At 42.2% G+C, this 21,349-nt stretch overlaps 1 protein-coding gene across 2 annotated transcripts in view; it reads left to right on the top strand.

The window, feature by feature from the left end:
• The window catches only part of PLXNB1 (plexin B1), a 199,614-nt gene extending 179,094 nt beyond the window's left edge, over positions 1–20,520 (top strand). For both annotated transcript variants that reach the window (XM_063426751.1, XM_063426749.1), the window contains 7 exons: positions 6,382–6,548; positions 7,174–7,334; positions 8,690–8,837; positions 16,382–16,446; positions 16,530–16,605; positions 16,716–16,790; positions 19,026–20,520. In XM_063426751.1, the coding sequence (XP_063282821.1) occupies positions 6,382–6,548; positions 7,174–7,334; positions 8,690–8,837; positions 16,382–16,446; positions 16,530–16,605; positions 16,716–16,790; positions 19,026–19,130 (797 nt within the window). In that variant the 3' untranslated portion in view covers positions 19,131–20,520. The remainder of the gene's footprint in view (positions 1–6,381; positions 6,549–7,173; positions 7,335–8,689; positions 8,838–16,381; positions 16,447–16,529; positions 16,606–16,715; positions 16,791–19,025) is intronic.
• Positions 20,521–21,349: the final 829 nt, after the last annotated feature.

The raw sequence follows: 21,349 nt of genomic DNA, 5'->3' as shown, positions 1-21,349 counted from the left end.
TCCTCTATTAGGCTAAAGTTTGCCTCTAGTCCCAATGTTCTACTCCAGGAACTTGCTTCACAAGAAAAATAATCCATACTGGTTGATTATTTTACAGTAGTGCAAAGGGGATCCCCATTTTTTTTTTTTTTTAAGTCTTTGTTATGTAGCTGCAGTGAAAGTTTATATTTATTAAAGCATTGTCACTTTGGGGCCTTTTACATTTTTGCAAAGACTCCCTAAGGTGACATTTACATTTGCAAGGTTGGTACCAGGGAGTGTCTGTGGATTTACATTCTTGAACCTGTCCCTCCTCTGCACTGCAATATTACAATAATGTTAAAATCATCAGTTCCTAGTGGATTAATCAGTAAAGAACTATGTCACTACTGCACCGTTGTGCATACAGATAAGTACAAAATGCTTCCTGTAAGATCCTGATAGGCCTTATGCATTCTTTGAGCATCACGAAATGAAATTCTTTTTGCACCCGACAGCTGACAGATAACAATAAAAATGAAAATCCAGCACACTCACTTATATACTAAACAGCAACTTTGTTGCTGGCAGATTTTGTAATTTTTTTTTAAACACCTAATCTAGGCAAAAAATAATGGGGTTTAGTTACATTATATGATCATACATTGCATAAGCCTGCCACAACGTCAATGTACCCCATCTACTACTCTAACAGCCTAATCTGTCTGCTAAATGAGCTACTTACTTGGGGAACAAATTCCATCTCGAGTTCTCTGCAGTACAAGGCTAAATAGGGCCCTGGGATGAGGGCTGACAGATAACATCATGGTGGGGAAGCACAAGCTCTGCTTCTTGCCACATCTATCCAAAGAAGTTCATACTTTGTCTCATGTACATCTTCTGATTATGTTGGCAGTGCCATTTAAGAGATAGGTAGGTTGGTTATGTTTAGTGATAACTGAAGTATCGTATTGATTGTTTTAGAACATAGATCAGGTTAGCATGGAATTGAAAGATTCACAAAATTACTAGACATTAGCGCAACACACTAAATAGATTTTTGCTTTGTCTGTTCAGATTTCCAATATTTAAAGGATTCAGTTTGTTACCCATAAGTAAGATGTTTTAAAGTAGCATTAAATAACAATACTCTCATAGCTTTATTGGAGTTTTTGTTCCTAATCACAATACTGTATTATACCTCATGGTGTCAGGTTATAATCTGCTATTAACAATTAAAGGGACTTGCATCACTTGACATTTATCTTTTTAAACCCGCAAACTGTTGTAAACAAATATAGAAACCAAAATAAAGTAATGTAATAAATGTTTATAAACTTGCAAAAAACTTGGTCAGAGTGCATTAGTGGTCATGTCTCTCAGCTAGAGGAGTTTCTTTGACCTCTCCCTCGCACTTCCCCAACCATCTCAGTTTCAGACCAGTCCACTTATGAGAGAAACAAGATCAGAACCCTCTCATCTCCCCCTGTCAGGATGTTGCAAGGTAAAGAAATCTTCCAACTGCACATGTGTAAATTTGTCAGGCATGCCCAATGTATTTTTTCAGCATTCCTAGGGATAGGACACTGATTGGTTAGATCAGTGCCCTCTGCATTGAGTATGGAAAGCATAGAAACATAGAATGTGACGGCAGATAAGAACCATTCGGCCCATCTAGTCTGCTCAATTTTCTAAATACTTTCATTAGTCCCTAGCCTTATCTTATAGTTAGGATAGCCTTATGCCTATCCCACACATGCTTAAACGCTCTCACTGTATTAACCTCTACCACTTCAGCTGGAAGGCTATTCCATGCATCCACTACCCTCTCAGTAACATAATACTTCCTGATATTATTTTTAAACCTTTGTCCCTCTAATTTAAGAATATGTCCTCTTGTTGTGGTAGTTTTTCTTCTTTTAAATATAATCTCCTCCTTTACCGTGTTGATTCCCTTTATGTATTTAAATGTTTCTATCATATCCCCTCTGTCTCGTCTTTCCTCCAAGCTATGTTAAGAACCTTTAACATTTCCTGGTAAGTTTTATCCTGCAATCCATGAACCAGTTTAGTAGTCCTTCTCTGAACTCTCTCTAGTATCAATATCCTTCTGAAGATACGGTCTCCAGTACTGCGTACAATACTCCAAGTGAGGTCTCACCAGTGTTCTGTACAATGGCATGAGCACTTCCCTCTTTCTACTGCTAATACCTCTCCCTATACAACCAAGCATTCTGCTAGCATTTCCTGCTGCTCTATTACATTGTCTGTCTACCTTTAAGTGCTCAGAATTAGTCACCCCTAAATCCCTTAAAGGGACACTATAGTCACCTGAACAACTTCAACTTAATGAGGTTGTTCAGGCGAGTGCTACAGCTACCCGGAGCCTTTTTCTTGTAAGCACTGTATTTTCTGAGAAAATGCAGTGTTTACATTGGAAGCTTGGAACACCTCTTGTTGCAGTCAATCAGACGGCCACCAGAGGGACTTCCGAGTTCAGAGGCCCTAAAAAGGCCTCTCGTCCGATGCATTCTGGGTGAATGCATCAGACGGGCTATCAGCACACAAAGCACTGTGAACGCGCTTTGTGTGCTGATAGCCTGTCAGCACTGCTGTGGGCGTGGCTTCAGCTGACAGCTTCAGCTTCAGCTGACAGCTGAAGCCCGAACCCACAGGGACGCTTACTGTCCACAATAGTGGTTGAAGGGGGGGGGGAGACCTACTCTCCTTCCCCCCCCCCGGCCCCCACCCCTGAGCGGTGGGTGGGGGCCCTAAAATTATCGATAAGGGGGGGGACCTACTGTCCCGCCCCCACCCCTGTGCGGCGGGTGGGGGCCCTAAAATTATCAATATGGGGGGGGACCTACTGTCACCCCCCCCGGCCCCCACCCCTGTGCGGCGGGTGGGGGCCCTAAAATTATCAATAAGGGGGGGACCTACTGTCCCGCCCCCACCCCTGTGCGGCGGGTGGGGGCCCTAAAATTATCAATAAGGGGGGGGACCTACTGTCCCCCCCCCGGCCCCCACCCTGTGCGGCGGGTGGGGGCCCTAAAATTATCAATAAGGCCCCCAATAATAATATTACCAATAAGGCCCCGGCCCCCACCCCTGAGCGGTGGGTGGGGGCCCTAAAATGATCAATAAGGGGGGGACCTATTGTCCCCCCCGGCCCCCACCCCTGAGCGGTGGGTGGGGGCCCTAAAATGATCAATAAGGGGGGGGGACCTACTGTCCCCCCCGGCCCCCACCCCTGTGCGGCGGGTGGGGGCCCTAAAATTATCAATAAGGGGGGACCTACTGTCCCCCCCGGCCCCCACCCCTGAGCGGTGGGTGGGGGCCCTAAATACAAAGGGGGGGGGACCCTAGTTAACCCTCCCCCCCCCAAAAAAAAATTATCTCCCTACCTACCCCCCTCACCCTAAAAATAATGAGGGGGGGAACATTAACTAAAAACCTGTACAAAAATAAAAATAAAGAGATAAAAAAAACTTACCATTCGATGTTTTCTTTCTTCTAAAATCTTCTTTCTTCAGCCCAAAAAAGGCCAAATAAAAATCCATAATAACCGACGCAATTAAAAAAAAAAAAAACGAGCGCAAAAAAAATAATCCATCTTCACCCATGGAGGGCTCCGCGCAGACTAAGCTCCGCAGGGTGGGGAAGGCTTATAAAGCCTTGCCCCGCCCTGCAATTAGGCTAAGAACACTCTGATTGGTGGGTTTAAACCAATCAGAGTGCTCTTTGTCATTTTACAAGCGTGGGAAAGTTCTTTGGAATTTTCCCACGCTTGTAAAATGACAAAGAGCACTGTGATTGGATGGATTTCAAGCCATCCAATCACAGTGCTCTGTGTCATTTTACAAGCGTGGGAAAGTTCTTTGGAATTTTCCCACGCTTGTAAAATGACACAGAGCACTGTGATTGGATGGCTTGAAACCCATCCAATCACAGTGCTCTGTGTCATTTTACAAGCGTGGGAAAATTCCAAAGAACTTTCCCACGCTTGTAAAATGACACAGAGCACTGTGATTGGATGGCTTGAAATCCATCCAATCACAGTGCTCTGTGTCATTTTACAAGCGTGGGAAAATTCCAAAGAACTTTCCCACGCTTGTAAAATGACAAAGAGCACTGTGATTGGATGGCTTGAAATCCATCCAATCACAGTGCCCTGTGTCATTTTACAAGCGTGGGGAAATTCCAAAGAACTTTCCCACGCTTGTAAAATGACACAGAGCACTGTGATTGGATGGCTTGAAATCCATCCAATCACAGTGCTCTGTGTCATTTTACAAGCGTGGGAAAATTCCAAAGAACTTTCCCACGCTTGTAAAATGACAAAGAGCACTCTGATTGGCTCAAACCCACCAATCAGAGTGTTCTTAGCCTAATTGCAGGGCGGGGCAAGGCTTTATAAGCCTTCCCCCGCCCTGCGGAGCTCAGTCTGCGCGGAGCCCTCCATGGGTGAAGATGGATTATTTTTTTTTGCGCTCGTTTTTTTTTTTTTTTTTAATTGCGTCGGTTATTATGGATTTGTATTTGGCCTTTTTTGGGGCTGAAGAAAGAAGATTTTAGAAGAAAGAAAACATCGAATGGTAAGTTGATTTTATCTAATTTTTTCTTTTTTACAGGTTTTTAGTTAATGGTCCCCCCTCATTATTTTTAGGGTGAGGGGGGTAGGTAGGGAGATATTTTTTTTGTGGGGGGGGGGGGGTTAACTAGGGTCCCCCCCCCCTTTGTATTTAGGGCCCCCACCCACCGCTCAGGGGTGGGGGCCGGGGGGGACAATAGGTCCCCCCCCTTATTGATAATTTTAGGGCCCCCACCCGCCGCACAGGGGTGGGGGCCGGGGGGGGACAGTAGGTCCCCCCCTTATCGATAATTTTAGGGCCCCCACCCACCACTCAGGGGTGGGGGCCGGGGGGGACAATAGGTGTCCCCCCTTATTGATAATTTTAGGGCCCCCACCCGCCGCACAGGGGTGGGGGCCGGGGGGGGACAGTAGGTCCCCCCCCTTATCGATAATTTTAGGGCCCCCACCCACCGCTCAGGGGTGGGGGCCGGGGGGGACAATAGGTCCCCCCCCTTATCGATCATTTTAGGGCCCCCACCCGCCGCTCAGGGGTGGGGGCCGGGGGGGGCAGTAGGTCCCCCCCCTCATTGATAATTTTAGGGCCCCCACCCGCCGCACAGGGGTGAGGGCCGGGGGGGGGACAGTAGGTCCCCCCCCTCATTGATAATTTTAGGGCCCCCACCCGCCGCTCAGGGGTGGGGGCCGGGGGGGGCAGTAGGTCCCCCCCTTATTGATAATTGTAGGGCCCCCACCCGCCGCTCAGGGGTGGGGGCCGGGGGGGGACAATAGGTCCCCCCCTCATTGATAATTTTAGGGCCCCCACCCGCCGCTCAGGGGTGGGGGCCGGGGGGGGCAGTAGGTCCCCCCCCCTCATTGATAATTTTAGGGCCCCCACCCGCCGCACAGGGGTGGGGGCCGGGGGGGGACAGTAGGTCCCCCCCCTTATTGATAATTTTAGAAAGCGAGCTGAGCTGTCAGTCAGACAGCTCAGCTTGCGAACGCGCATTCTGCGCACATGCGCGGTAAAGCGCTCAGGTTCTTCATAGGGCGGCATTCAATGCCGCTCTATGAAGAACGCGATTGGTGCAGCGCGAAGCCGTCCCATTGGGCCCCGCGATTTCGTCATTTTGACGAAAAAGGGGGCGCGGCCTAGCGGGGAGCTCGGCGCTGGAACGGAGGTAAGTTTTTAATATAAAAACACCGAATTTTTTTTTTTTAATTAATGAAAGTTCATATAAAAGCAAGAAGAAAGGCTGAGGGACCTGTCTTTCTTGCTTTTATATGGTGACTATAGAGTCCCTTTAAGAAAGAAGAAGTCATTTTTTTTCAGTCTGAAGAGCGAGGTAATTGCCTCATTCAAAGTTAAAGCTTTTGAACGAGTCGTCTCAAAGTGATGCATTTCTCTTTAAGGAAAATTGTTTTATACTTATCCCAATTTTCCTGAACCTATAGGTTAGCTCCTCCCATCACAGCAGAAAGATCAGCAAATAGATCTAGAAATAGAAACATCCAGGCCTGCTAAAGCAGATTCCTTCTCAGCTGCTGTGAAGGACAGTTAAAAAGACTGCCTGATGAGCAGGGGATGTATCTATTTATACCAATTTCAGAATTCTATTTCCTGTGCTTTCTGCCATGAAGGGTGGAGCTAAGCCATACATTAATGCTACCATGTTTATTTAGGAAAACTTTTAATACTTATGAAAATGTGTTAAAACCTTATAAGATTTTGTTGTATTGCTGTGCTGATTAATGTGATGTTTTTTTGCATGCAATATCCATTTTAATAAAAATATATAAGGACAAGGAACTGGGTTACAACAAATATCTAAATAAGCCCCTTATTTTCCTAGAAACGCCAATGCTTGAAGATGCTGATGAGGGCGGTATAAAGGTTTGGCACCTGGTCAAACCCACAGAGGAACCTGAGCTCCCCAAGCATAGACGTGGAAGTTTACGAGACAGAGAAAGGGCTAAAGCCATCCCTGAAATCTATCTGACACGGCTTTTATCCATGAAGGTGCGAGAAATGTGTTTTTGCGTTTTCCATAATGTTAGGTGATGAGTATCCACATATGTTTCAACATATATTCTGAGATCATTTTCCTAGACTGTCCCTGTTTTGGAAACAGGGGTATTAGTTTAAGTCCATCATGTTGATCATGTTTTATTTTATTTTTTTACTTTTTCTTAACTTTTTTTTTTGATTATTTGAAAGGAGAAATTCAGTTGCCATTTTGAGGTCAATAATGTTTTTTTTTAATCTTGTGATGCAATTGAAAAATGGTTTGTTTTCATTTCTTCGTTTGGATCCACAGCAGAGTTCAGTGAAGCTTAGTGGACACAAGTCTTTTTCAACTTATATTACTATAAATTAAAACAACATACTTTATTTAGCTGTTATTGTGTAATGAGTTCGTATGGGTGTTAGAGTAAAATAGTAATGAAAAATACTGTTGGAAAAATGATCCTTCAAGGGCAAATAGAAGCACCATGCATTTATTCATCAGCTTCAGGCAACGAATAAAGAAACTTTGAAATGAGCCTTTGTAAGGAAACGCTACGTAAGTAGTAACGTATTAGTTAGTTCTACAGTCCTGCTAAATGTCTGCTATGTTCTTCCTTTTTCCCTCCAACTCAAACAGGGCACTCTCCAGAAGTTTGTAGATGACCTATTCCAGGTGATCCTGAGCACCAGCCGTCCCGTGCCACTGGCTGTGAAGTATTTTTTTGATTTATTAGACGAGCAAGCAGCTCATTACGGCATATCAGACCCTGAGACTATCCACATCTGGAAAACTAACAGGTATCTGTACTAAACAAGACATAAATAGAAAAAGAACTATGAACATGAATATTATTAAGTGGATGTTCACACTGTTGACATCTGTGGTTTGCCATTATTCCACTACCACTAAAGGATTTTATAGTGTTAGGAATGCACTATAGTGCCTTCTGGTCATCCCATCCCTCCCCTGGCAGATAAAGGGTTAAACTCACCAGATTCCAGAGCTTGGTCGGCTCTCCGCCTTCACTGACTTAATGTTCATACGCGGCGAGTTTGCAGAGTGTTTAAGGGTTCCCGGTAGTGCCTCTAGTGGCTCTAGTTTATCAAAAACTGCAATGATTTACATTGCAGGACGAAGTGGGACAGGGACTCTGCACCCAGACCACTTCAATAGTGTCCGTTTAATACTATTATTTCAAGGTTTCGGGAACAGGTTAATATTTTCTTAGTTATTTTTGAAAAACAATTTTGGGAGTTGACCCTTCCTGTAAACACACTATAGATTCATTATTAATAAATTTTTAGACAGGGACCGACAAGTATTTTTGGCCACACTGGCGAATGCGCATTTTGTCACGTTTGTGAATCTTACCATTTTATTGTCTCTTTTCCACTTTTGTGTATTTTATTCCCTTTTGTGGTATCTTACCCCTTCTTGTGTCTCTTGTCCCCCTTTATTTTGTCTTATATCATCTTTTGCCCCTTTGTATGTCTAACACCCCATTTAGGATATCTCCTTTTTGCGTATCTTACACCTCCTTTGTTTGTCTCATACACCACTCCCCCCTTTTGTGTGCCTCTTTCACCCCTCCTTTTTTTTTACTCTGGCCTCCTGTAGTAGCATGGCTCTACAGACATGAGGTAGACGATCTTCTTTATCCTCTACATCGTCTGATGTTGCTCCCAGAGTAAGTTCCTCCCCAATTAGAAGATAAAGAAGATCCTCTACTGCGGTCTGCAAGCCCAAGTTGCAGAGTGATTCAGACACTATGCCCAATGGGCCAGTGCACCCTAGGGCAGCTGCATGGACCGCCTTATGGTAGCGCTAGTTCTGTTTTTAGAACACAAATACTATTTACAAGTAAAGCAGTAATAAAAAAACCAAACTATCAATTCGATCCGTTTTCAGATTTTTACAAAGATACAGCATGTCATGAAATAAATATAGGTTTAAATTATGGAATATTTAAATAACACTTCTTCTAACTTGCCATTTCAAGTAAATGAGTTAGGCAATTTAAAAAGTTCCTTAAGTGTCTGTGTCATAACTTCAAATGCCGCTACAGCAAGTAATATTAGATTTATTTAGATTTGTTTTATTTTGCAGTTGTTTTCTCTAATACATTCAGGCTCTTAATTTCTTTTACTTGTAGTTTGCCTTTAAGGTTCTGGATCAATATCATCAAAAATCCACAGTTTATCTGCGACGTTCAAACTTCAGACAGTGTAGACGCGGTGCTGTCGGTCATTGCACAGACCTTCATGGATTCTTGTACACTCGCTGATCATAAGCTTGGGAGGGTAAGTGTCCTTTTCCTGGGGATCAAGAATAATTGGAGATTCAGGATAATGGTTTATGGTGCATTTTTATGGATTGTTCCTAAATAATATGCCTTCTTGTTGGATTAAAAGGTTGCTACATATGGGTCATTGGACAGATAGACTTCTTGGAGGTCTTGGAAGGGAGCTTCATGCTTGATAAGAATTAAATGGAATTTGTGTATTTTAGTCCTGAGAATTGTGCTACAATACCAGCAACATCAATATATAATTTAACTTTTTACATGCTGTTGACAAGGTTGCTATTAAAGAGAGTGTGATGTGTACAATTTATCCTCAGGAATGAAGATGAGCTCAAAGGCAAGCTGGAATTGGCATCAAGGAGCTCATTAAGCTACTCAATTGTTCCTTTGTAGTAATTCCTTTCATTTGCGAGTACATTGATCGGCAAAACAATAGGGAGAGGACAGGTGGACTGCTGAAATCTGTGGAACCCATATTAATTAAGTATCATACACAAGCTTAGCTCGATGGGCCTAATGAAATACATTGCAATTCCATCTTTAGACCCTGGTCATCAGCTAGTCCATCAAGCTACTGTTCCTTAATTTTGCTGAGCGCCCCCATCCAAGCAGGGGTTCAATATTTCTCCATGCTTCAGCCACGGTCCACCTGGGGACCAGAGTGATTTTACAGATGGATTTGTTTTCATAAATTATGAGAGCATCTATAGATTTGAAGACATACATCCATGCAGCCAGATCATCTGGGTGACGTAGGAATTCTGGCAACACATCTTTGACCGAATACCTAATCACTTTTTGCCACTCTCACCACATGTGGTAAAGTGTACCATTTACACCACAGTCCCACAAGCATTAGATTGTAAAGAATGTATCCTGTATGAATAATAACTGGCGGGACATACCACCTTATTAAAATTTGACTTGCAATTGTTACTGGAGAACTACACACATACAGTCAGGTCCATAAATATTGGGACATCAACACAATTCTAATCTTTTTTGCTCTATACACCACCACAATGGATTTGAAATGAAATGAACAAGATGTGCTTTAACTGCAGACTTTCAGCTTTAATTTGAGGGTATTTACATCCAAATCAGGTGAACGGTGTAGGAATTACAACAGTTTGTATATGTGCCTCCCACTTTTCAAGGGACCAAAAGGTAATGGGACAATTGGCTGCTCAGCTGTTCCATGGCCAGGTGTGTGTTATTCCCTCATTATCCCATTTACAAGGAGCAAATAAAAGGTCCAGAGTTAATTTCAAGTGTGCTATTTGCATTTGGAACCTGTTGCTGTCAACTCTCAATATGAGATCCAAAGAGCTGTCACTATCAGTGAAGCAAGCCATCATTAGGCTGAAAAAAAAAAAACCATCAGAGGGGGGGCGGGGCCGGACCGCCGACGGGATCAGACGCTTCTGTCTGAGCTCCCGCTTCGGAGCCGAGAAAACGGCGCAAACTGGAGGCAGAACCTCCCCAGCCACCCACAACGGCGCCCACCTTGATCCCCAGATCCCGAGGTACGAGGGGATACTAATTAAGCTGCCATCCGTAACCCGACTAAGGCCCAAGGCATGAGGAGCTTGAGCCGGGATGAGACGGCCGCTCTCCCGGGTCTCCGGCCGGGGTCCGGCATCCCCCCCCCCTCTGGACCGGGGGGGTTATCCCGGTCTGCACACGCACAAGCAGGGACCCCTATCAAGCCACAACACGCGGGTCGGTAAACGGCTACCCTGCTACAGGAAACTATCCCGCGGCGGTCCTCAAAATGGCCGCCACACGCCAGCCGCATGTGCACCTCACTGCAGGATAATAAAGCTCATCAGTCCAACTGTCGGATTAAGCACCAGCCGTCTAGCCTTACGGTAACTGAACTAAACAGCGTAAACACGACCACACCACAGCAGACTCACAGCTATACCAGTGATGTCGATATGGAGACGGTTTTGCAGCAACCTCATCCACTGGCTTACTAAACGGCAGCTCAAAGAAGGAACATCCTTTGGAAGGTGGCACTGAAATGGAAGTTGGCACGTCCCAAGTCAGACGGCAGCTGTGTGGAGGGAGCCAGGCTGCAGCTGAACAAATGACCTGCATGAACTGAGAGGTTTAACCCTCCATCACCTGTGTGTAGCCCCATGCGGTGCAATATCAGATTAATATTTATCCACTCACATGTGGCACAAATTTGTACTATTCTACTGCCACTGCCTAAAGTGTATCGGTTTTGCTGTTAGGCCCGTTAAGACGCAAGCGCTATGACAAACATCATTTTATTAACATTATAGCATTACTACATGTTTCAATCCTGAGGCACATAGCTTATTTACCTGCACCTCTAAGCGTAGTAACCCCACTCTTAAACTAAGCCTGTATTCGATAGCTATAGCTTAAACTAAGTTTAAATATATGTATTTGTGGCCTGCCTACCGCAGCGTGACACACTAGATTATATGCAATTCAAGCCTGTTAATTCTATGTTATAGCACGGTTACTACTAAGTGCAGTAAATCCACCAAGCAAAGTTAGAACTTAAATGACTTTCTATTTAATGCTAACACCTGTTATTGCTGACTAAACTCATGTGAATTGTCTTTAGGCTTATGTTTGCTATACAATGCTCAACTGCTCTTGTTTATCTTCTTAAAATAAATGCATAGGCAACAAGCGAGATTTAACACTAATAACTCAATAGTTAGAATGCTCTTGTATGTACGTTCTCTGCACGAGCCATGTTTTTCCTCTTTTGTCCCTCTCCTACCTATTTCTGCATGGCATGTGCATTATGCTAACATCTTGAAAACTAAACGACTATAATAACTATAAAAATGTGCCTGTATAACGTATGCCATGACTTGTACTACCTATGTCTACCTATTTTACTGGATGTCGCTGTTGTGGCGCATGCCGGCTACCTGTTTATTCTGTGCACACCCAAAATAAAGAATAAAAAAAAAAAAAAAAAACCATCAGAGAGATAGCAAAAACATTAGGTGTGGCCAAATCAACTGTTTGGAACATCCTTAAAAAGAAAGAACGCACCGGTGAGCTCAGCAACACCAAAAGACCCGGAAGACCACGGAAAACAACTGTGGTGGATGACCGAAGAATTCTTTCCCTGGTGAAGAAAACACCCTTCACAACAGTTGGCCAGATCAAGAACACTCTCCAGGAGGTAGGTGTATGTGTGTCAAAGTCAACAATCAAGGGAAGACTTCACCAGAGTGAATACAGAGTGTTCATCGCGAGATGTGAACCATTGGTGAGCCTCAAAACAGGAAGGCCAGATTAGAGTTTGCCAAACAACATCTAAAAAAGCCTTCACAGTTCTGGAACAATATCCTATGGACAGATGAGACCAAGATCAACTTGTACCAGAGTGATGGGAAGAGAAGAGTATGGAGAAGGAAAGGAACTGCTCATGATCCAAAGCATACCACCTCATCAGTGAAGCACGGTGGTGGTAGTGTCATAGCGTGGGCATGTATGGCTGTCAATGGAACTGGTTCTCTTGTATTTATTGATGATGTGACTGCTGACAAAAGCAGCAGGATGAATTCTGAAGTGTTTCGGGCAATATTATCTGCTCATATTCAGCCAAATGCTTCAGAACTCATTGGACAGCGCTTCACAGTGCAGATGGACAATGACCCGAATCATACTGCAAAAGCAACCAAAGAGTTTTTTTAAGGGAAAGAAGTGGAATGTTATGCAATGGCCAAGTCAATCACCTGACCTGAATCAGATTGAGCATGCATTTCACTTGATGAAGACAAAACTGAAGGGAAAATGTCCCAAGAACAAGCAGGAACTGAAGACAGTTGCAGTAGAGGCCTGGCAGAGCATCACCAGGGATGAAACCCAGCGTCTGGTGATGTCTATGCTTTCCAGACTTCAGGCTGTAATTGACTGCAAAGGATTTGAAACCATGTATTAAAAAGTGAAAGTTTGATTTATGACTGTTAATCTGTCCCATTACTTTTGGTCCCTTAAAAAGTGGGAGGCACGAGGGCGGAGCCTAGCAGCCACGCTGACCGGTCGCACATCGAGTGTGCTCCGCACAGAACAGCTCTTTTTTGCAAGGAAAACTAAAGAAAACATCCCTAAATATTGCCTGCCCACGAGCTACAGAGACGAGTACCTACCAAGGCGGCGACAAATGGGTCCAACGACCGAAATCGGTGGCTCTTTCCCGGGGATTGACCTGAGGCCTGCCCAGTCGGCACGATGGAAGCGGCCGATCCCTTAGCTGACCGCAGCATACTCATCCAATGATCTTCCCCGCACATCCTCTCCCCCCCTGCCGGTGAGGGATATCCCGGCAACCACAATCTGTGAGGCAGATACAAAATACCAAAGCTGTCTTACCTGCACCACCGGATCAGCACAGTTCAACATGGTGGACGCCACATGCTGCTCCACGCTCAGCCCATCGCTGCCATCTCTCGCTGACAGGCTAGACCGCCTGCTCACAGACTTTTGGGCAAAGCTTTCCCCCACAGGGGCACGCATGAGGAGGATCTGCCGGCAACAGTCCCACGGGACGCCGAACAGCAGCCCACAGCTCCAAGAAGGGGCCCTGGTGCAGCACGAGTTGTGGGAAAGAGGAGGTGGAAGTCCCGCAGAAAACCTCAGCGACGACACGCTGGACCAGTGATGTGCCGACCCCTCACTGGGCTCACTGGGCAGTTGCCCACCACTGAACCAGTCGCTCAAAGCTTCTCCCCCTCACCGGAGACCACTACCCACCCCAAGCGAAGACAGAATATCGGGGGACCCCGAGCTCTACCAGCATGCTGCCAAGGCAAAGAGGCTGCAGATGCTCTTACACCTCCTTTGTTTGTCTCTTTCACCCCTCCTTTTTTTTTTACTCTGGCCTCCTGTAGTAGCATGGCTCTACAGACATGAGGTAGACGATCTTCTTTATCCTCTACATCATCTGATGTTGCTCCCAGAGTAAGTTCCTTCCCAATTAGAAGATAAAGAAGATCTTCTACTGCGGCCTGCAAGCCCAAGTTGCAGAGTGATTCAGACACTATGCCCAATGGGAACAGGGGCCATCGAAGGGACACGTACGTCCGGAGCGCGCAGCCCATTCAAGCCCATCCAAAGGATTACCCGCCCATCCAAAGATTACCCAGTGACCTGCCTATCTGACCGGATCACACAGCAGTACATTCAAAGGAGTACCTAGTGACCTGACTGGCTGACCACTGATGCCGGAGTGATCACTGTGCATTGAGCAGGAAACTTTCAACACCTTTTTTTCATCCCCTTTCAGGACATTACCATCTGCAATCTTCAGCATCCTCCTACCACGGACACCATACAGCTACTGACACATTGGTGAGATCCATCCATTATAAAGTGATACATATAGTGCACTATATTCTGGACTACTATCTTGTTAGGACTGCATTATTTTTTTTTATTTTTTTTTATTTTTTTATTTTTTTTCTATTTTTTTCTATTTTTTTATCTATTTTGATTGTTTCATAAATTTTTCGTTTCATCACTACTTTTTTCTATTTTTTTCTACTTTTTAGATTTTTTCTATTTTTTCATTTTTTCATTTTTCTCCTTTTTTATTATTCATCATTTTTCATCATTTTTTTCTTATCATTTTTTCTCAGTGTGTTTTTTTGGATCATTACCTATTGTACATTGACGTGTATATACTATGAACTTTATTACAGACGAAGGAGGGTCCTGTGTGTGTGTATATATATGTAAATAGTTTGAAATGAGTGTCACTATGAGGATATACTATTACCTTTATGAATTTATTTAAAACTTACACAATAAATATTTTGAATTAAAAGCGTGATTAGCGATAAGCTTTATTGCCCAAAGATCTTTTTGAGTGCGGTATTCATATTTGTTTATCACTATGCCCAATGGGCCAGTGCACCCTAGGGAAGCTGCATGGACCACCTTCCAAGAACCTCAGACCAGCACGACACAAACCTACACCTCAAGGTTCTCATAAGCTGGCGCAGGCTTCAGGCATATAGGCAGACTTCAAGTTTACCTATGCAACTAGCTCCCAGTACTGCTGCAATTCCTTTCAATTGATCATATTACCTTTCTTTTTGTTAATACTTGTTACCAGTGGTCTCATATTCTGTTAAATCTTGCTACAGTATAATCACTTATATGTCTAGATGTTAATGCGATGATACACTTAATCAGCAAGGTCTAGATAGGTTCCCTAAGTATGTTGACTTCGATGGTTGCAGGATTAGCAAATGATTGTATTATTAGAAGCTGAGACATATAGACTTTTCATGTAACCATGTTTTTCTTCAATATTATAAAATGTGCACTGTCCCTCATGTCACACTATTGTTATACTATACTTAATGATATGCATGCACCCGCTGTTGTGGCAGTGCTGCCCTGCTTGTCTAATCTATGCACGAATAAAATAAAGAAAAAAAAAAAAAGTGGGAGGCACAAATACAAACTGTTGTAATTCCTACACCGTTCACCTGATTTGGATGTAAATACCCTCAAATTAAAGCTGAAAGTCTGCAAACATCTTGTGTTTCATTTCAAATCCATTGTGTTGGTGTATAGAGCGAAAAAGATTAGAATTGTGTCGATGTCCCAATATTTATGGACCTGTAATTACCAGAGATGTGGCCTACCAAGTATCTTCCCATTCATTTTCATCTTTTAGAGAAGACCCTTTCCCTTAAGGAAGACTCTTTCCCTTTAAGAATCATAGGACAATTGCAATTCTCCAGGAACATAGATGGCGGTACATTCATGTGAAACTCCTTTTCATAAGTCTTGTATAGACACAAAGTCTCAAACCAAGTTCTGTTTGTACGAGCAGCCTGCACCACCTCAATATTCCAAATCAGACTACGAAGCTAAACGTAATGGAAGTGGTCACCAGAGGTAAGGTGCTTATGGCCAAAACAAAGTGAAAGGAGATCACCTTATCCTACTTGTAGAGATCCTGATACCTCTGGGCACCCATCTCCTCCATACCCCTCAAGTGCTCACCATCCCTGATGGAAATGATGTGATATCTAAAATAGTAAATATGAAAGAGGGATGTGTAATCATGGAGTGCATAATTTTGACTAGCACCTAAAAATAATACATAATTTTATAGAGCAGAGTCATCTTGACGCTGCAAATTTTAGAGAAGATTTATCTAGTTTAAACTACGTGCTATTCTGGGTGCAAAGTGCGAAATAAGGAGCACTCACCATGGAAACTAATAGAATATCTCTCAGGATTTAGCCCTTTGCACCAAGATTAGCACCAGTTTTGCCTTAAAGTAAAACTATTAGCTCAGGAACGCAAAACATTTATTCCTGGCCCTTTAGTGTTAAAAACACTATCTGGGCCCCCTGAGTCCCCTAAATATAGTGAAATCTTACTTTTATTCCAGTCTGCTGCTGCTGGCTCTGCCACTGATCTGCCTGCTTGGCTGACATCATCAGAAGTGTTGATCTCAGCCAATCACAATTCTTTTTCACAATTGCATCAATTGCCCTGACCTTTTCTTTTTTTTTTTAGGATTCTCCCATCAATAAGCTGCTATACGCCAGAGACATTCCACGTTACAAGCAAATGGTAGAAAGGTAAGAATGGTTAAAGGAATTTCCTTCTCATTAAGTGGTATGAGGTATTGAATCTCATTTCAATCTAATTTGCTGACCTGCAGGTATTACGCTGATATCCGGCAGACCATCTCAGCAAGCGACCAGGAGATGAATTCGGCACTTGCAGAGCTTTCCAGGGTATGCTGCTATCTATTAATTTATTTTATTGTTGGGAAATGCTTGTGTCCACTTGGTGCTATTAAGTTTCCACACCCTGCCATGTCTAACACTAGTTTTCTTTCTTTTAGAATTACTCAGGTGAACTAAACTCGTTAGTGGCTCTTCATGAACTCTACAAGTATATTAATAAATACTATGATCAGGTAAGTTGATCATATTTAACAAGAAATGTTGAGTAGATGACAAGGGGATTGTAGAATTTGGTTCATAATGTTCAATCTGGGAAAAAAATCTTTAAAGGGACACTCCAGGCACCCAGACCACTTCTGCCCATTGGAGGGGTCTGGGTGCAAACTCCCACCACCCTTAACCCTGCAAGTGTAATTATTGCAGTTTTTATAAACTGCAATAATTACCTTGCAGGGTTAAGTCCTCCTCTAGTGGCTGTCTGATAGAAGGACTACCATGTTCTTAGAACACGAAAAGTGTTTTAAACGACGCTGGACGTAATCACACTATTCATGAGGACCTCCAGTGTCGCCAGAATCACTATAGGAAAGCATTTAAAAATGCTTTCCTATGGGTAGGTCCAATGCGTGTGCGGCCATTGCTGCGCATGCATATTAGGTCTTCCCCGCCGGCTGACGTCGACAGGGGCGGAGCCTGCCCCAGCGCCGAGGGACATCGGCGCTGGATTCAGGTAAGTCACTGAAGGAGTTTTAACCCCTTCAGCAACATGGGATGGGGGTGTGGGAGGGAGAGGGGCACTGTAGGGTCTTGCAGTGCCAGGAAAACTGATATGTTTTCCTGGCACTGGAGGGTCCCTTTAACTGTGCTGATCTGGAGATTTCTTTCAATTCAGATATTTTACCTTAGAATTTTCAATTTGTGCATTGATTATTTTTGGTATCATTATTACTATTAATATATTTTATTGATAAGGTGACAACATTTTCTGCAGCATTGAACAAAAGAAGACAACTGAAAGCATTCCGATACATAGCTAGACAACCGGGGACCAAAATAAATGTGTGTACTGTCTGTGAGGTTAAAATTTAGAAGGCATAAATAATGCTCTCATAGCGTAGAGTGAGATGGCCCATGAGCTTAAAATCCAAATGAGATAGTGGGGTGTGAGGCAAAAGGAAGCAGTTATTAGTTCTGCTTGTGTGTGCTCATAACAAAGGTTTATAATTTAATTCAGCATTAAACAGTTTTTAATGTTTTTATCTTTTAATGCTAAACAAGATTCCCCAGCAGCCCTTTCTCCCTGTGCTGCTTGTGCTAATAAGGAAGCATTAGCCTGAGCAGCAATGGGCATCCATGATTGGCTCAGAGTGTCATTTGACTGTTTTTAGCCTATCAGAGCTTAAACTGACAGTGTGATGGTTATGACTATAAGGAAGTGTGTAATCTCTGCCTTAGCCACACCTCCAGAAAGGGCCGGATTGTGGGTGGCCAAAGACCCTTATTTAGTGTTAAACTACTCTAAAATGGTTTAGCACTGGATGGAGGGAGAGCACCAGATGACTCCAGACACAATAACCAATGCAATGAGATGCAATTGGTTGTAGTGAGTACAGTGTCCTTTTAAAGGCTGATAACTCTTAAAACTGACCAGTGAGTCATCGTGGTGGAATTCTATAATAGGATAGTAAACTCTTGTAATAGTCACAATCTATTAATGAGTCCCACAACTTTTTTGGGGGGGTATAAAGTTGAGGCTAAAAGCACAATTAACTGTAACATAATATTCTATAGATACAGGATTATCTCCTTGTCCTATTCTCCTTTATTTTGTATACTTATTTACAATAACTTATTGGTTTCTCGTGCTAGGTTTCTTGTTATTTTTTAAATCAATATTTATTAGGCTCACAAGAAAATGCAGTGTAATTCAGTCATTATAACATCTTATCAGGAAATAGAGAGACTTAATATGTGATAAACGTCTTACAGCCCCACAGAAAACGAGTACACAAATACAAAGTCTTGCTTTTTAAGTAACAGTTTGAGTGATACTTAATGGAATGGACAAATGCATATGAAACCTAAAATCACAAATTGTAGCGTGTGATATAAATTAGAAAGAACAGTGATAAAGACAATAGGATAAATAATGGGATGAATAGGAAAGTATAGGGAAAGGGCCCGAAATGGAAGTTGGTGTGAAAAAGACTAAGAAGGAAGTGCATGTTGAGAGAGAGGACCAGGAGAAGGTCCCACTTGGTTGTTCTTCTTAAATCTGGTTAGCTGCTTGTTTTGGTCAGGAGCGGTTTTGGGGCATTTATGTGCACAGTAGCATTCATTGTAGAATAGACCAAAATACACCCTGAAAGAAACTAAATGTCTCAGCATTCAGTGAATTAAACATCCAAAAGATTAACGTATTGGTTCTTTCCCATCACCTTCATTAACACCCTCTCTCTGTCCACCAGATAATAACAGCTCTGGAAGAGGATACTACAGCCCAGAAAATGCAGCTAGGATACCGGCTACAGCAGATTGCCGCTGCAGTGGAAAATAAAGTCACCGACTTGTGACCAAGACACGTAGACAAAAAACTACTTTTCTACGAAGATTTTTATAAAATCGCAGACTGTATATAACTGCCTCTGAGAAGCAGACCCCCTCAAAAGTTTTGATCTTGATCTATTATATTGCCATCGACCCCGGCAAAAAACAAAAACAAAAAAAAATCGAGGGCGAGAGTTTATGCGAAAGGCGATTGTATGAAGAATTAAAAAAAAAAAAAAAAATTAAAAAAGATATTTTTTATAGGCATTTTCTCTTGTGGACATTGATAAAGGATTTTTATCCCAGGAATATGGGGTAATATGGTAATCCTGGATGTTTCATTTCAACAGGATAATTTTATCTCCTTATGTGCCAAGTCTATGTTTTGATATTAATGACTTTGTGCCCATTTCCATGAGCAAAGACTATTTCCAAGGAATAGAAAGGATTGCTTGTGTTTTCTCTGAATCTAAGGCACATTTTATTCACCAGCCTTCTGAGAATGGACTGGTAATGGCCCCGAAGCTGAACCTCTACGTCTGACGACTGATGGTTTTATGAAGTCATTTTCATTACAGACTCTTACCTTTCTTCCTAAATATTCTGGCAGTTGCTCCTATGACAAGCCAGCTATTGTTGTAGATATGTAGACTAAAAAGGACAGAGCACTGTAGCTGTTTAGAATCTTACCAACTATGAACTGCCAATATCTGTTGCTGTGTTTGAGACAGAAATTTTGAAATCTACTCCATTGAAATTTAATCAGTACTACATTGTGTTAATTGTTTTGCATTTTATCCTGGACACACGTGTAAAATTTTTATTGTGAAACAGAAGTATTATTTTATTATTTGTAGCTACTGTATTTTTTTATTTACTTGTTGTATTGCTTTTTCAGTCCAGAGAAAGCATCAAAAAGTCTTCCTTTTATCCCACTTTGTTGTATTCAATCCGTAGTCCAACCAAAATCGTATACATCAGGTTGGATCAGATACTTAAATAACGGGGTGATTTGACAGTAAGTTATATGTGTGATCTACCAGCGTTGTTTAGCCTTTGGTCTCCAGTAATTGGCCTTTCACATCTGTGCACTAAGAAAATGTAGATGAATATTTATTAGGCTGATGTACAACTCTAAATTAGCACTGATTTCAAATATTCTTTTATCTTAGAGAATGACACAGCCCTGTAGAATATTCCATGTTTTGTGCGGCCCGTTTGCTGCTCTGAACTGGGTATGTTGTAAATAGAAGTAGTGAAAGAAAATATTTAATTACTAAAGGAGAATTGTAATTTATTTTCAGAGACAGCCCATCCATTTTTGGGATTCTTGTTATGTCTTTAGTTGTGCTCCATGAATTAACGGTCTGCATTCCTGCCTACAATTCCCAAAATCCATTGGTGCTGTCTTTTTTTTTTTTTAAGAATTAGAATTCACAGTTAACATAATATAAAGAGGAAAGAATACGAAACTTGAAAGTGAGTCTTTTGAAATACTGTAATAACCATTTCTAGGATATGTTCAGAAAGCTTCAAAGCTGTGAAGTGAGAAATCGTTTGTGTCAGTGGACAAAACGAATGTAAAATTCAGCACATTAAAAAACAAAAATTCATTTAATAGTCCTTACACAGATTACTCAATAAACTTTAATATGTCAAAATACCTGGCTTGGATATTCTTTCTTTATTCTCATTTAAAAAAAAGAATTACTAAAGAGGTATTGTAGATTTGCATTGTACCTTCTTGAATCAGACACTGTAATTTGTTTTAAATGTTATTTATATTTTAAATATGTATATCCTTTAAGATTTTCTACCCACCAGGGAGAGCAAGACCAATGGAAGTATAAGTATAGAAGCAGAACTAACTTTTAAAGATCATCGGAGATGTTCATGTAAATAGCATCGCCATGTATGTAACAAGCAGACAAAAATGAATTCCTCATTTCCTAGAAGCCACATTAAAGATACATTTTTAAGTTCAAGCAGCAGAATTTGGGAATATCGAAAACCAGTGTCATAATTTTATCTTTCATTAATGTAAGAATTTGTCATTCATGGTCATTGATTCTGTGACTGCGGCTTATTCAGTCTTTGCTCAAATGCATGGCAGATTGAGCATGTTTTAAGTATCTAAAGGGACATGTATTACCTGACAATTCTTTTTCAAACCAGCAAGCAAACACTTTTAAACATATATATATATAAACTATAAAAATATGTAATAAACATTTATAAACTTAAT

This window comes from Pelobates fuscus, chromosome 7, assembly GCF_036172605.1.
Source record: "Pelobates fuscus isolate aPelFus1 chromosome 7, aPelFus1.pri, whole genome shotgun sequence".
Classification (NCBI taxonomy): Eukaryota; Metazoa; Chordata; class Amphibia; order Anura; family Pelobatidae; genus Pelobates; species Pelobates fuscus.
The sequence above is the reverse complement of the archived record's forward strand: the minus strand, read 5'-3'. Positions and strand labels throughout refer to the sequence as shown.